The 15,174-nt window shown below is 35.7% G+C and overlaps 1 protein-coding gene across 3 annotated transcripts in view; it reads right to left on the reverse strand.

Annotated features, from left to right (window-relative positions):
- Nucleotides 1–15,174, reverse strand: part of FAM184A (family with sequence similarity 184 member A) — a 52,073-nt gene that overhangs the window by 7,289 nt on the left and 29,610 nt on the right. For 2 of the 3 annotated variants that reach the window (XM_009645233.1, XM_009645232.2), the window contains exons 9-12: nt 7,253–7,465; nt 5,931–6,084; nt 5,379–5,506; nt 2,925–3,109 (exon numbers count right to left, since the gene is read on the reverse strand). In XM_009645233.1, the coding sequence (XP_009643528.1) occupies nt 2,925–3,109; nt 5,379–5,506; nt 5,931–6,084; nt 7,253–7,465 (680 nt within the window). Of the gene's footprint in view, nt 1–2,270; nt 2,418–2,924; nt 3,110–5,378; nt 5,507–5,930; nt 6,085–7,252; nt 7,466–15,174 lie in introns of all 3 variants that reach the window. The other variant, XM_009645234.2, reaches the window with a different exon arrangement.

Consider the following 15,174-nt stretch of genomic DNA (forward strand, 5'->3'; position numbering starts at 1 on the left):
TGATAAACATTTGAAAAAAATAGGAGGAAATCTGAAATGCCTGGTGGGAAAGCATTAAAGGAGAGAAGTGAAATAAGCAAACAGAGAGGAATTGTACAAGTAACTGCATAAATCTCCTTGTTTTTTCTTAAAGAACAAGCTTTGAAGACACGACAATTTCAAATGACTGTGTCGCTTTGAAACATGATGGTCATGATGCTAAACATTGTTCCAAAGGAAACTACTAAAACACCTGTCTCACATACTCATGTGAGACATTCATTCTGTGCCTCATGTAGATTAGTGAAGCAAGTTTCAGAACAGGTTCAGGAAATGTAACAAATTTAATGAAAAAAGAAATATAAAAAAAAAATCCCAAACAAACGCTGAGACAAACCTATGAATTTTAAGTGCCAGCTCAAACTTAATTCCACAAGGCACCTGGAAGTAGACATAATTTCTCACTTTAGACAAATATTTTCCCTTCAGAAGCAGCTATGTGGTTTTTACTTTGAGTTGCTGAAGAAACAGTTCATATTAAATTATATTTACGACCTTCAAATAACCTGTACATAATCTGAGGAGATTATATAATGTATTTACATAAAACATTATGAATGTGAACAACGTGACTGTTTTTATTTGCAGAAAAGGCATTTGACTCAGCAGAACAGAAATATACTCAGCTGGCTTAATTTTTGTTTATACATTTTATGCTGGGTTAAGCTATTGTATACAGATCCCCAGAGTATCGTACATAGTTACGCACAGCTGTCATTTTATTTTCAGATATTTCAGAGAACTGGTTTGTTTTCTGTTTCAAAAAAGTAATATGTAATTTAAAGACTCTAGTTGTAGAGCCTAATTAATGATACCCGCTCTCAATTACTGTAAGATGGATTCTCCATTTCATGAATGTTCACAAGGTGATGCTTTAGGTGAGGCCGAACCTGGGAACAGTTTCTTAAGAAACAGCTGCATAAAACTCTTCTGGTGTTTTGGGTGTGGGTTTTTTTTGTTTTGTTTTGGTTTTGTTTTTTTTTACAGTTTCCTCTTTTGCCAGCTCCTTACTTCAGTGTCAGGAGAGAGAGAGAACACACTGAAAGCCAGGTCAGGGCACCCTGGATAATATTTGCTGTCTTTAGGCCAGTGGCTGCTTCCTCACAGCTCTAAGTTAAGCAAGAACCAGGAGTAGGGAACCAACTAAATTAAAAACATTTCAGGACACTGAATAACAAACAACTTCAAGGGAGAAAAAGTGAGGGTAAACAGTTCCAAAACCTAGTTTTGGTGGCTGTTCACAGGCATGTTTCTCATACAAGATAAATGCAGTAAACAGGAGGCAGTTTACACCTCATTTACTGAATGGCAAGTTACCGCATTTATCAGGGCACAAGAGTGTGCATGTGGACGGTTGCAAGGGAGTAAGAACTAGAAATCTATACCCATCTTATTTGAAAACAATTTCTGAGTGCTTATTATCAAGAAAGAATTAGATACATTTGGGCTTTATTGTCCATTTCCAATTGATATTTACTTTAAATTCTATCATATACTTAGAACCAAGTATTTTCTCTGCCATAAATCTTTTGTGCTGCAAATACAAATCCCTCAGTGACAACTTTGTGTCAGGAAGCCCTCAATGTGCTATGAAACCTCAGCCAGAAACCCTGACCAATGGGTTATAATCACAGACAGAGATAAAGAATGAGGGATGTGGATGACGGGAAAACACTGGCTCCTCGACACACTGCTACACCACTTCTGTCCAGAGATGGTCTAACCCCAGGTGGCATTTTGACTCAGAGACACTCTCAGTGTTCTGTTATTGTTATGCTCATACAATCCATTTCAGACACTAATTTTCCTTACGTTACCAAACCTGAAAATGTTTGCATCACTCATGTGCTATGATCAGACTTTGTAATAGCAAATATTGTACTGTTTATAAATTTGTTGAAGAAACTCTTGTGTTCTCAAAAAAGATGCTATTAAAGTTTGAGAAAAAAGATTTGAAATAACGTTTCCTCCGATTTTCTAAGAACTGCATAGATTTAATATCTTTCCTACTTGAAATTTTTGGTCTCAAATCCCTAACAATTCATCTCAATAAATTCCCCTGAAGCTTGTAGAGTTGTGTTGCCTAAAGAATGCAAGATTAGGCCCCATACTTGACCAAGGTTTTTGCACATCCGAATCTCTGCAATATCTTCAGCAACTTTTGGACACCAGAACGAACTATTCACTCGAACACAGCTACATACAATTTTTTTTAATGCAACGGAACTTACGAAATTTGCAAAGCTGAATTAATTTCCTTGAGCAGCTCTTGGGTCTTATTAAAATCTGCCAGCATGCTTTGTTTCTCTCTGATGTGATCTGCTGTCAAGACATCCAGCTCTTTCTCATGTTTCTTGCTTAAATCTTGCTCATGCATCCTGTTTAATTTATTTTTTGTTAAAAAAAGAGTTATTCTAAAATCAGACTTGTTTGTTCATCATTATTTTCTGCCATGCTTCTAATGGCTTGTACACAATATCAGACAACACAGAAGGAATTACCAATTCATCAAAACCCACTACTTGCTGTTCTCCGATCTTCTAGCTTATTTCATGGTAAATGAATCTCCTTTAATGCTTTTTAAAATAAACAAACATAATGAATTAAAAAAAAAACCAAAACAAACCACCAAAAACCAGCACTTGAGAGGACTGTTACTAAAATATGCCAAAATGTATCACTGAAATACAGCTTAACTGTATGGTAATATTCACTAACTTTACTAGTAATGGGCATAGCTTTTTCTAAGGAAGACTAAATGATACATAACATCACTTATTTAAGAGGATAAATTAAAAGCCGCAAATGGTAAAGTTTCTTAAGCAAAAGAATAAGTGAAACAACACACATCTTTAGAGTGTATTTTAGAGTGGAAAAATTCATACCTGATCTGTTGGTTAGATTCACTGCGTATTCTAAGAACTTCTTTCCCTTTAAACTCTAATTCCTTGGTCAATGCACTTATATTTTCGTGAAGATGCAGAATCTCTTTGTCCAGTTCAGCTATATGATGGTCTCGGTGTCTCAGTTCATCTTGTAGATCTGATATTCGGCATAAAAATTCTTTCTCCTATGACACAAGTAGCAGCAGCAAAAAATATTTTAAATAGACTTGTGTCTCAGAAGCACAATACTTGCTTTCAGAAGATAACAGCTGCCCAGAATTTTCCATTCAATAGATAATTGTTTCAGTTTTTGATGCTGACACAAATTATAATTACAACTGAGGGTTTATTTTTTATTGTGTACGAGTACAAATAAAGAAGAAATCGAAGTTAAGTAACAAACAATTTCCATTTTCAAGGAAATTTAAAATCTGTCATTGCCTCTTTAAGTTTGTGTAGCTCATCACATTTTCTTTTTGCCCACACATACAACGAAAAACCAGACACTGCTAAGAAACAAGGGGGCTGGGCATTTAGCATTTTCTACCTCTTCTGCATATGATGTAGAGAAACTGGTTTTCCCTTTACAGCCCCATACAATGGGACAAAACTGCTCAAGAAGTATGCCCTGCACCAATGAACTCTTTGATTCGGAAGTCTCCTATCTTACGTATATACAAATATAAGGGTCATAAATATCTCACAGCAGAATATGTGCTAAATAGTTTATATACATATTTACATCATTGTGTCCAATAAATCAATAAAAGTAATTGGTTTTGCATAAGAAATTCCAGTGAAGTTAATATCTGGGAAATTGATCTGTAACCCAACCCAATGGTTTTGATAACGATTCTCCTTAGCTTACAAGAAGTCTGTAATAAAATCAGCCTTTTGCAGAGTTTTCCATTTCCATCTATTCCACTTCTTACAGTTTCACAATAAGTAATGACCATATAGTTTGCACGCAGCACATATTTCAAAGTAGTGTTATGTATAATTGTGGTTTGTGCCTTCATGCATCCAGGAAATACAAATACACCCTAATGCACAAATATTATAAGTTACCTTTAAGAATAGACCTTTAAAAATAATTCTCTACCTCTCTCTAGAAAGACTGTATTAAAGTTATACGAAAAAGCAGTGGAAAAATTATATCCGCATATTTAAATATTTCAAAAAGTAGCAGATATAATCATCCTGCTCAGACCTCTCTGCATTGAGTTCAGCTCTGATCCTGTGAACTGATGAGCATTCTAACACAGGAAAACACCATTGCTTTGCCCTCAGTGCAACTAAAGCTCATGCTTAGCAGATCATTGTACTGAGGCCAAGAGTACATGGCATTTGGTTAGGTCAAACACTTGCTCTTGTAACTTAAACTTTCTTTTCCCCTGACATCTCCTTTAGGTGTCTCACTTTAGGCTTAAACCACATACAACTGAAACTACAACCTCCTAAATCCTGCACGTTTTTGTTCACTGCTGACAGCACTGTATTTTTTACTTTAGTGCTCACACTCTTAAACCAGCAAGGAAGAGAAAAAGAAGGGCTCGTCTTTGACTGTCTATGCTTTTGTGTAAAGGCTACATCCAACTAAACCAGTTTCCTCTGTTAATACATTTCTAAAACCATTCCACCTCCTTGGTGCTGGACTATCATTAAATCAACCCTGAAAGGTCTGTTGTACAAGCAAATAAAGAAATAATTTTCTGGTCCTCTTATTTCCAGGAGTCTGGCTTCCTTTCAGTAGAGATCAAGCTTTGAATTGTTAGTTACTACAGGGAAAAACTGATTGTGTATAAAGTAAAAAATTAAAGGTAAATGTGAATGAATCAGTTTGCTGCTGAAAGCAAATGTAGTCCATACTGGCTTTGGGATTTTGGGGGTTTGTTTTGGGTTTTTTGGTTTGGGGTGTGTTTTTTTAAGAAACAGTTGCAAGCTGTTACATCCTTTCTGCTTTCTTTAGATGCTAATTTACCTTTTCCAATTTGGCTCCTGAAAAAAAAAAAAAAAAAGATACTAAGCTACCTCTTCAGTTTGAAGCAATCATTTGGTTTTGAGCAGCCACTTTTAACCGAATCACTTAGGCTTTGGAGAGAAACAGCTTTTTCCTTTTTAAGTCCTGCTGGCAGCTGAGGACAAGTAGAATTTTGTGAGAATCGTCACTTTCCTCCGACGGCAAGCCAGTGTGCTCCCAGACAGCTCCACAATTCTGAGAGGAAACCGCCTTGATACGGGAGCCTTTACTAGGCTTTGAATGAAGCTTGCTGGGAAGAAAAAGCTAAGTAAGGAAGTTTAGGTAAACTGGTAGGGATGCATTATCTGCTGGTGCTAGCTAACTTTGAAGGATTACATGTTCGTGGTTTGTTCATGACAGTTCTTGCCTCCAGCTAAGAGAAAATGAATATTAATTATGCAATTTTACAGTCAGTTGCCAGCAACACCTCCTACCTGTCGCCGGCCGAGCTCTATGCTTCTTTCAAGCTCCATTTTGGCAGCTACCAGTTCTTGTTGATGGTTGTGCCTTAGCTGGTCAATTGCTGCTGCATGTTGATGATTTAGCTCTGAGCGCAAGGAAGCTAGTTACCAGGAACAGAAAGAGAAGTTTATTTTGCAAATGTTTACATTAATTAACAGTAACAGTCCTTCAAGTATTGCTGCTGACCTAACACGCACTGTTTACATCAGCTAAGCAACTGTCCTGTCATTCTACTCCTGTTACTTTCTGAAACATTCTCCATCAGGAAATTTGGTTGCTTACTCCTTCCAAAAAAACTTAAGGGTGAGATTTTTCAAAAATTAACAGTTTGGGCTTACCTGTTAAAGCTTATACTGATTTTAAAAGGAACATCTAGGTCAACATTGAATGACTCTGAGATACACTACGACTACAGTGTTGCATTACACACACACACATATACATACATATATATATGTGCATGTATATTTGTATGAGCAGAAATAACGTCTGTGGACCCACTTGCAAATTTGAAAACAGCATACCTAACATAGCTTTTCCTTCATCCTCCAGCTCAAACCGTAGAGTCTGAAGTTCCTGTTCCATCTCCAATTTGAAACCTTCCATGGCTTGTTTATGTGTTTCTTTCAGTGCCTGAAGTTCTTCCGAGTGCTTCTGTTGTAAACGTTCTTCTAATTCCTATGAAATCAAAATTGACAAAATTTATTCTATACCAGCTTAGGGAATTTATAAAATATTAAACAATAAACCACTGGCAACAAAATGCAGGCACTCGCATACTCTAGAAATTATTAAAAATGCACTAATATTGCTCATATTTTCTTCTCTAAGTTATCCTACTGCGATGTTTTTTCTTTTCAGTGGCTGATGGTTATCAAGATTACCTGTGCACAAAAACTCTGTTCTGCTCACAGTTGGAAAAGAGAAAAAAACAAACCCAAAACTATCTATGGATATATTTACAACAGTAAGCAATATGATAAGGTGAAGACCCATAGATGGGTCTAGTGTGCACGTGATACACATTTGGGGATTTTTGCTCCCCATTGACACCCATGTTTATTCCCTATTAAAGTGTATGAAACGTAACATTCCTGGTGTACATATTCTAGCTTCATTTTGAACAAAAGGAATCCACCTTGCGTGCTCCAAGACCAGTGTATGATGTGAACCGAAGTACATTAAGTGGGGACAACAGGAAAATTGATTGCAGAGGCACATTCTAGATCTGAACTTAAAAAAAACTTAGGGCACCTACCCTGTTCCCTGTTAAGTATCATGCACTGCCAAATTTTCAATTTTAAAGCTCATTTAGTCAAGGTTTTAAAAAAATGTCTGGGGTGTGACATTGTTCTGGACATGAAAATTATCTTGCAAGCTGCAGAACACAGTTTATACAATTTTTAACATAATGAAAATATGAACTACATTACAAGGAGTCAATTGACAGGAAAGATCAGAAAACACACCCAAAATTAGGTAAGTATAATGAAAAAAATACAGAGAAACATATTCCAAATCAAAACTGGAATATAATATTGTGGATAACAATGTCAAACTACTGTAAAGAAATGTGTGTGTTGATAATATTTTTATATCTATATACACCTATATATGCATATACTGGTAGAGTATAAAGCAAGACATGAAACAATGCCAGTACTAGAGATGATTTTCAGTATGTCTTAATCAAATTTAACTGGATAAAAATGTTACTAGAAGACATCAGCTGAAAAGGAAATTTAGTAGTTATGCAGATACTTCTCTTTACTAATTCCAACTGTGTACACAAATTTCTAAAATGAAAACATTCTCCACATAATTCAGAATAGCCACATGAACGTGCCTTTTGTTCTTGCTCTTTTGTTTCTTCCATGTTTTGAAAGGCAAGGATATGGGCTTCCTGAAGTGACTTATGCCTTTGCTGATGCTCCTCTTCTAATTCCTGGATCTCCTGAGTCAGCCTTTGTCGCTCCTGACTGAACTGGGCTTGTAGCTGTTGCAGAGAGCTCTGTGACTGGGAAAGCTGCATCTCCAGATTCTGCTTCAGTAAGGAGATCTACCCCACAACAGAACAGCAAATATCCATTAGTCATTAATACTAACATCAACTCTGAAAAAAACATTCAAAAGAAGAAAACACTTGAAATCTTAAAGCCAGAATGTTAACTAAAAGACAGACAAGCAATGTCATCCATGTACTGAATCTGTTGTTAATGTTATAGCTCAGGGATATAATAACTACATTTAAATAGTTTTGTAAGGGTTATCACATCTGTCAGTTCATACTACAGCACTACCTATAACACAATTTTTCATGGCCAAATTATCCAAATTTACTTCTAGGTTTTGTATAAAGATCAATAAAAATGATGCTATCAAGGTCTGAAATTAAACGCTTGATTATTAAGACAAACTATTCTTCAGGGGAACATAACATCAATTCTGTAAGGAAAATCCTGCAGTTGATAGGGGAGGATAGCCTGTGACATCTAGATTGATTGGGGTTTGTATCTTTTGATATGATATGGTCGATCTTATGGGTAGTTTTCTCATTTAAAAAGAAATGGTAGGATACCACTTTACATCACAAATAAAATGTTACACTTGATGGATTCCCCCCCCCCCCCCTTTTTTTTTGTTAGCTCAGTAATACTATGAGCATGATTTTTCTGCTGGTTTTCAAGATCTAAGATCTAAGCAATCTCAGTCACAAATACTCTTTTTTCTTAGAAAGACCTGATTTTACAAATGGTGCTTTTTACTCAACAAGCATTTTAATACATTGGAGTACACTGTACTCCTTGAAAAAGTCCCATTTTCTTTTTATAATAATGTTATACTTTGTTCTTCACATCAGAGACCATCTTTTGAGACTGAAAATACTAAACCTGTATTCCCTTTAGAGCTAAACACAAGAGAGACACCCTCCAATCCTGGAAACAAGATTTAACCAAAGGAGAATTTTGCTACAGTGACTCAAATGAAGGAAAAATAAAATTGCCATGTGACAAAGAAAAGAATTTGAATCAGTAAGGATGCTTTTCAAGCCTCAGAGCATTACATAAAATTGAATTATAAATGAAAGTCGGATAGTGTCATTTGATTCAGCATATCTTAAAATTAATTATGACAAATTAATAATGACATTGCATATCAATTTATTGATTTACAGAACATTAAACCCACCACTTAACAAAAAATTAATAGCAGCATACCAAGGACAACTTGCAGCATGAACATTATTGTTGAACATGTGGGGGGTTTTATTTTTTTTTCAGAAGGACACAGCTTAAGCAGATTTGAAAGAAAAAAGCTATACTTAAAGGAAAATTAGCACTAAAGCAAAACAAGCAAATTAATTTGAATGAAATGAGCATGGCTCGTTGCATTTCAAAGTCACCAGGTCCTTGTGTCTGGGCATATATACACTACCTTCTAAGTATACTATATCAACAGTATTTTACTTCAGACACCTTTGAAACAGATTAGCTACAACTGGGGTATAGTGAAGGCCTATACTACATTTTGTAATCTGAACTATACATGTAAAACCTTTTACTGAGTACATTAAATATAAATATCACATACAAATTGTACAGTGTCAGACCAAAGGTTTGTCTAATCTCCTGTTCTGCCTCCAGAAGCGGCCAATCTGGGTTACCCAGGGAAAACAAGGCCAAGGCATAAATATAGGGATCTTGACTCCAAAGTCTATCAGCATCCAGCAATCTTTCTTAAACTAGAGGAGGTATTGTGGGGCAAATTCATGGAAGAAGTATTAATTAAATACAACCACTATCTGAATCCATAATAGTTTTTAGTATCCACAATATCCTGTGGCAAGTTCCATATAGACGTGCCAATTTGACATGATGACTCCTAATACTTTTAATGGAAAAGAGTCAAAAGCAGTTCCCTTTTCATTTACTGTATTCTACTCATGTCTCTGTAGATCTCCATCATTTCCCTCCTTACACCCTTTTCCATACTAAACAGTTTTGGCTTAATAAGTCACTCCTTGTATGAAAATTATTTCAATATCTATCATCACATTTCTTCTACTTTTGCCCCTTTTCTACTATTTCTTTTTAAGATTAGGAGACCAAAACAGCATAAAGTATTTAAAATGAGAGTAAACTCTCATTTTATACAGTGGTTTATATGGTTTTACGTGTTAAGTTCTCTATTTCTCCCCTATATTCCTAATGTTTTATTTGCTTTTGTGACTCCTACTGAGCACTGAGATTATGTTTTCATGGAACTATATATCATAGTCCCCGAACCTACTCTCTAGTTGTAACAGGTCAAGGTAAGGTTCATCATTTTACACAAGAAGTTAGGATTTGTTTTTTTTTTTTTCCTTCTGCATCACTTTGCATTTATCTACATTAAATTTCATCTGCCCTTTTATTGCCAAGTCCCTTGGGTTTTTTTACAACTATTCTGTAATTCTTCAGTCTGTCTTTGTCCTTCCCACCCTGAATAGATTTTTATAAGCTGTGAACTTTCCTACCTTACTTATTCATAAACAACCTGCAAAAGAAAAGATGTAAAACATCAGTGTAACTCCACTGATAATCTACCTTCACTGTGGTATACCTATCTTTCAACCAGTTACTTATCTATACAAAAATTTCCCTCTCGTATTGTGGAGTTCTGGTTTCCTCAGAAGCCCCAGAACTTCTTGGCTGATGACTTTCAGCATAGCACAGCCAGGGCTGCCATGCTGGTCAGACAAACCAATAATGCAACCACATATTGTATTCTTTCTCTTCAACCCTAGAAACTCACTCTGCTGATGCGGTTAGTTTGCACCACGCAACTGCCAACATGGCCAGCTCTGAATTTTCATCTATGTGTCTTCACCTGGTATTGCAATGTACTACTGTCTTCCTTCTCAAGAAAAAAATAGAATCTATCTTACCTAAACTCCCCTTTGAGCTACTCACATCCCCACCTACTCTAATTCATCCCATGTTGACTGCTGGGCCCTTCTCTCTCTCACCCACCTTTCTAGAGCCTCATACCTGCCTGGGTCCTCCTTTTCACCTGCAAGCCTTGCCTTTATTTCCTGTTTCTCTGCCAGACTACATCTAGACAAAACCAGACCCTGTTTGGAGGGCTATTTTTCCCCTGTGCTTTTAAGTAACTCTCACGCTTCTTCAGATTACCTCTGCTCCTATTTAACTGCATCCATAATCTCTCAGGTTTGTTGGGGTTTTTTTGTTTGTTTCTCTGAGACCACTACTGTGACTTGGCTCTAGCTCCTCCTTGTCTTCCATTCATCCCATACTCCAGTATCTCTCCCCCTCTTCCTCCCCTCCTTTGCTCTTTGTCTTCTTCTTAACTCCATTTTTAGTATCATGGGAATGTGCAGTTAGGATAGTCTTAAGAGATTATTCAGTCCAATTCTTCGCACTAGGTGGGAACTCTATACACACATTCCTACTTAAAAAATCCCATATGAAGGAAATCCCACAATTTTCACTCAGATCCTCTTCCTCCTCCTCTGAGTGACTGTGGCAGAGGTATTGAGATACTGGACAGATGTTCTGTCCACTCTTACTTGTCCCTTCCACCATGTTTCTGTCCCTCAGGTTTCTCATGGGCACCAGGAGGTTCAATTCTAGGGGAAGTCCTGCTCAGTCCTGCAGAACCTCAGGTAATTTAATAATCATTCTCTAAAAAGCCTTTCATGATAACATTCAAATGGAGTCGACCATGGTATCTCAGCCAAACTTTTATTAAGATGACATAAAAAAATATATTTTTGTCTTGAAGTTAAATCTGTCTCTTACTTAAGTTCCTGCTCCAAATTCTGATAATTCTTGGTATACCAGTTATGAACTTTTTTAGCATGGGCCAAGGACAAACCAATTTTCAGTTCATTCTTGGAAATGCAGAAAAGATTTTAACGGAGATGACCAAGAGAAGTCTGACATCTGGCCAGGAAGCTATCATAGAAGAGATCAGGAACACCCTTCTCAAGAGCAGTTCATGCTTCCACCAGATTAGAGTGACTGCAAAACCACAGCCTGAAATGAGTCAATCTTTGGAGATGCCTATTTGCATGAATAGACTATACAGAAAATAAAGGACAATGAGGATTAAATGATTCTAACAAGCAAGTCAGATTAGTCTACCCTTCTAATAACAAGGTTTTTTTTGTTGAAAGTGCATCAAGTATTAAAAATCTGACAGTTAATTTTAGAAGAGTACATAACTTCAAACATTATTTTGATTATTCAGTACACATACTGATATACTTAAGATCACGTATTTGAAAACATTAGTACCTCCCTTTGCACGTCTTTGGAGGATCCCTTCTATATACTCCTGTATTGAGGATTCAAAAGAAAACAGCTCTAAACACTGTTCTCGGAATTGTCAACACTTTTACCAAGGTTTTCAGCACATTAAAAACATTGGTACGAATTTTAAAAATAAAAAAATAGAAAGAAAGAATATTTTGGCTACAATTATGACTTGCACTGCAAAACTGCAAATTATAATACATCATCAATCTCATGCTTTGTAGAAAGCTCTGCAAAACACATTTGCACTGCCCACAAGCTTGCTTGCTTTAACAATGACATAAAAATGCTGCTTATATTATGACCATGTACATAGTGTTTGATGTTGAGCGATATGTACATTTACACAGATGAACGCATGCAGTACACGAGCATTTGATAACTAGCCGCAAATCTTCTCCTCTCAAATATTACCATGTCTTCTATTTCATAGGCTAAAGCTCTAAAGCAGTACTAGAGGATATGCAGATTGGTTAGTGCAAACATGCCCTGTTTACAAGCTGTAAGTGCAAATCACTTACATTGCTGATAGATTTATGCAAAGCTTCACCGAGACAGTGCCGCTATGAAGAAAAGATCACAGGAATAAAGGGAAACATTCAGAAATCAACTAAGTAAAAGAAAAAGGGATAAGGAAGGAAGAGTAAAACATAGAACATTAATTATAATTTGATCAGGGAAAAAAAGGTTGAAAACTATCTGGAAAAAAAATACGAATACGTTGCTTTGACTTAGTATATAAACTATTGAACACAGAAAAGAATGATCCATCTTCCTGCGTTATGTTTTGAACTTACAGGATAGCATTATCTCTTCAATATAATGTTACTCTATACTCATATATTACGCAGCTGAACACTTTTGAAATTATCCAACTGTTTGCTCTTCTCCGTCATGGCAAATAATTTTGGGAAGAAATCATTAAGCACACCAATTTGCATTACTATTAGGAAAGATGTTACGTAAGGACTCAATCAACAGTCAGCTGTGTATCTGAAATATCACAAGCATATTAAACACATAATATTAAAGATCAAATTTCACTGCTAAAGGGCAGAAAACAAGTTTAATCTGCAATGAAGACACATTTATATTAAAATACTTCTCTTGTTTTTCTTAAAATTCAGAATGAGATGGGAACATAAAAGACTTCCTGAAAGTCTCCAGAAAAAAATCACTTACTCTATCACTTATACAAGTGTTGATTGCTAATGAAAAGCAAAAAATAAAAACATATTGCCAAGTAAATGTTCCATATGAAATATTGTCAATCATACAAATCACACACATATATTAAAGTGCCCATGTGCATATATCTATATGAATGGTGTAGGTAGGCGCACACACATGCACACAATAGTCATCAGAAATTAAGTAAGAGTAATTTCAAATCCAGCATGACCCATTTCCCTTTTGGCACAGGTCAGTCAAGAAGATGGCTTTCTCCAGGAGACAGCAGGTATTTTGACACCAGCTGGGAACTTTTTAGATAATACTTTGTCAAAATGCAAAAAGAAATTATTATTCCTGCTCCTGAATCTACAAAAAGGCACAACATAAAAATATGTTACTGTGGAACAAAATTGTGAGAGAGTTACAGTCAATAATTTTCTATGCAACGGTGTAACACTAGGAAACACAATACTCCAGCAGACAAGGCAGGACACTGGCATCTAACAGCTCTGATTTCAACACCAGATTTTGACAGTACCAATCTGAACAGATCCACCTATATTTTCTGTGCTTCCTTTCCCACCTGTCCGGTTTGTTTAGGGGGAAGCTGTTAAGAGCAGGAGTGATCTCTTGCTAAATAAATGTTCTGTTTCTAGAACATTTGGGACTTAATTTTGACAGACATACCTAGGCACCACTGTGGTACAACTATGAAATATTTAGATTTTACACCTGAAGCAGAAAGGCTAGTAATGTTCTACACCGAAAAGAAATTCCAAGTAAAAATACTTTTGGGAAGCTCTTTTCTGAGGTCTACCCTATTAAAAAGGCCATTTAAGAAAGTGAGAGTTGGCCCCTGCTGCTTGCAGAATAACAGATTTCTTTCACCAAGAAAGAAACTGGTCTTACTTTAATGTCAAACTGATCTTATAACTAAAAATATTAAGATGGGCTAACCATTTTAATACATGTGATTTCACCAAATTTAGAAGTTTTCCAGAGATCTGGAAAGCAGATGGAATTAAAGTGAACTTCTGGTGAAGGTTCTGCACTAAAACTCTCCAGTTAAGTTCAGTATTTAGATTTGTCACAGATTTCTTAGGCTACCTCACTCAAAGCAATCTTTCTGCAACCCTCATTTCCTGATTGTGTAATGAGAACAGTAATTATCTTGTGCAAAAAAATTAACAATTAAATGCACCGTGCACAGACCAAAAAAAATTTATTTTTTAATAAAGTTGAACTTATATTTTTGACATTCCTATGTGTTCTAAGAAGACACACAGCAACGCTGAATATACGGTAAATACAGCTTATTGATTTTTAACAAAACCTGAAATACACAGGTATTTTATAAATCTGGAAGTCTAAGTATCCTGTCTCTATTCAAAAGCACTTAGTTATAGGACAGCTAGCCAAACATCAGTCCTGAAAAAAAGACTGGAAAAGATAATTTAAGAGTCAATCAAGAAAAATCTTCAAGTGTGAAAATAAGATGATTTTCAGGCAACATAACAATGGAATAAAGCCCTGCTAAAGAAACCCTGATTTCTTGCTTTGACAACAATACAAACTTGAGCAATAAATGCTCCTGTACAGAAATAATACTTGAAGACTTTTAAATCGTATTCAATTTATTAACACATGAGATTTTGATGAAAACATATGTGCTTATACAATATTACTGAAGGATATTTTAAAAGATTAAAACCAACTTACTTTATCTCAAAAACAGCTAGTGGTGAATCATCACTGAAATCAAACAGGTATTCACCAGGATGAATACTAAACCTGACCACACTTTATTATTTTCATCCTTTATTAGATAGTAATTTTCATAAAATAAATCCATGATAGAATAGTAAATTAGAATTATAAAGACTAGTCAATAGGTATGGGGGCTGATTCCAGCAAAATGTGTAGCAATATAATCAGATGCAGCTCCATATTGAAAAGTATGCAGGACACATTCAGAATGGAGAACTCCAAAATAAGTCTGGTTGAAGTATTATTAAGAAATTCCATAAAAATTTAAAACATCCTCATAACTACTTCCACAGCAAAGGCATGGGAAAAAGCAATGAGAACCAAAAAGAATGCAGGCATGTATTTCTATGATGGTAAGAAGTGATAAGAAAAAAAAAAAAAGGAGAATGTGAGTTTAACTATTGCTCTATTTCTACAGGTTGGAATTCAAGGTTATTGGTTTGTGATATGATTGTGGTATGAGAAACCCGTGTTCAGTTCTCTTTGAAATCAGCAGCAGCAACAGACCTTG

This window comes from Egretta garzetta, unplaced genomic scaffold (genome assembly GCF_000687185.1).
Source record: "Egretta garzetta isolate BGI_Z169 unplaced genomic scaffold, ASM68718v1 scaffold18, whole genome shotgun sequence".
Taxonomy (NCBI): domain Eukaryota; kingdom Metazoa; phylum Chordata; class Aves; order Pelecaniformes; family Ardeidae; genus Egretta; species Egretta garzetta.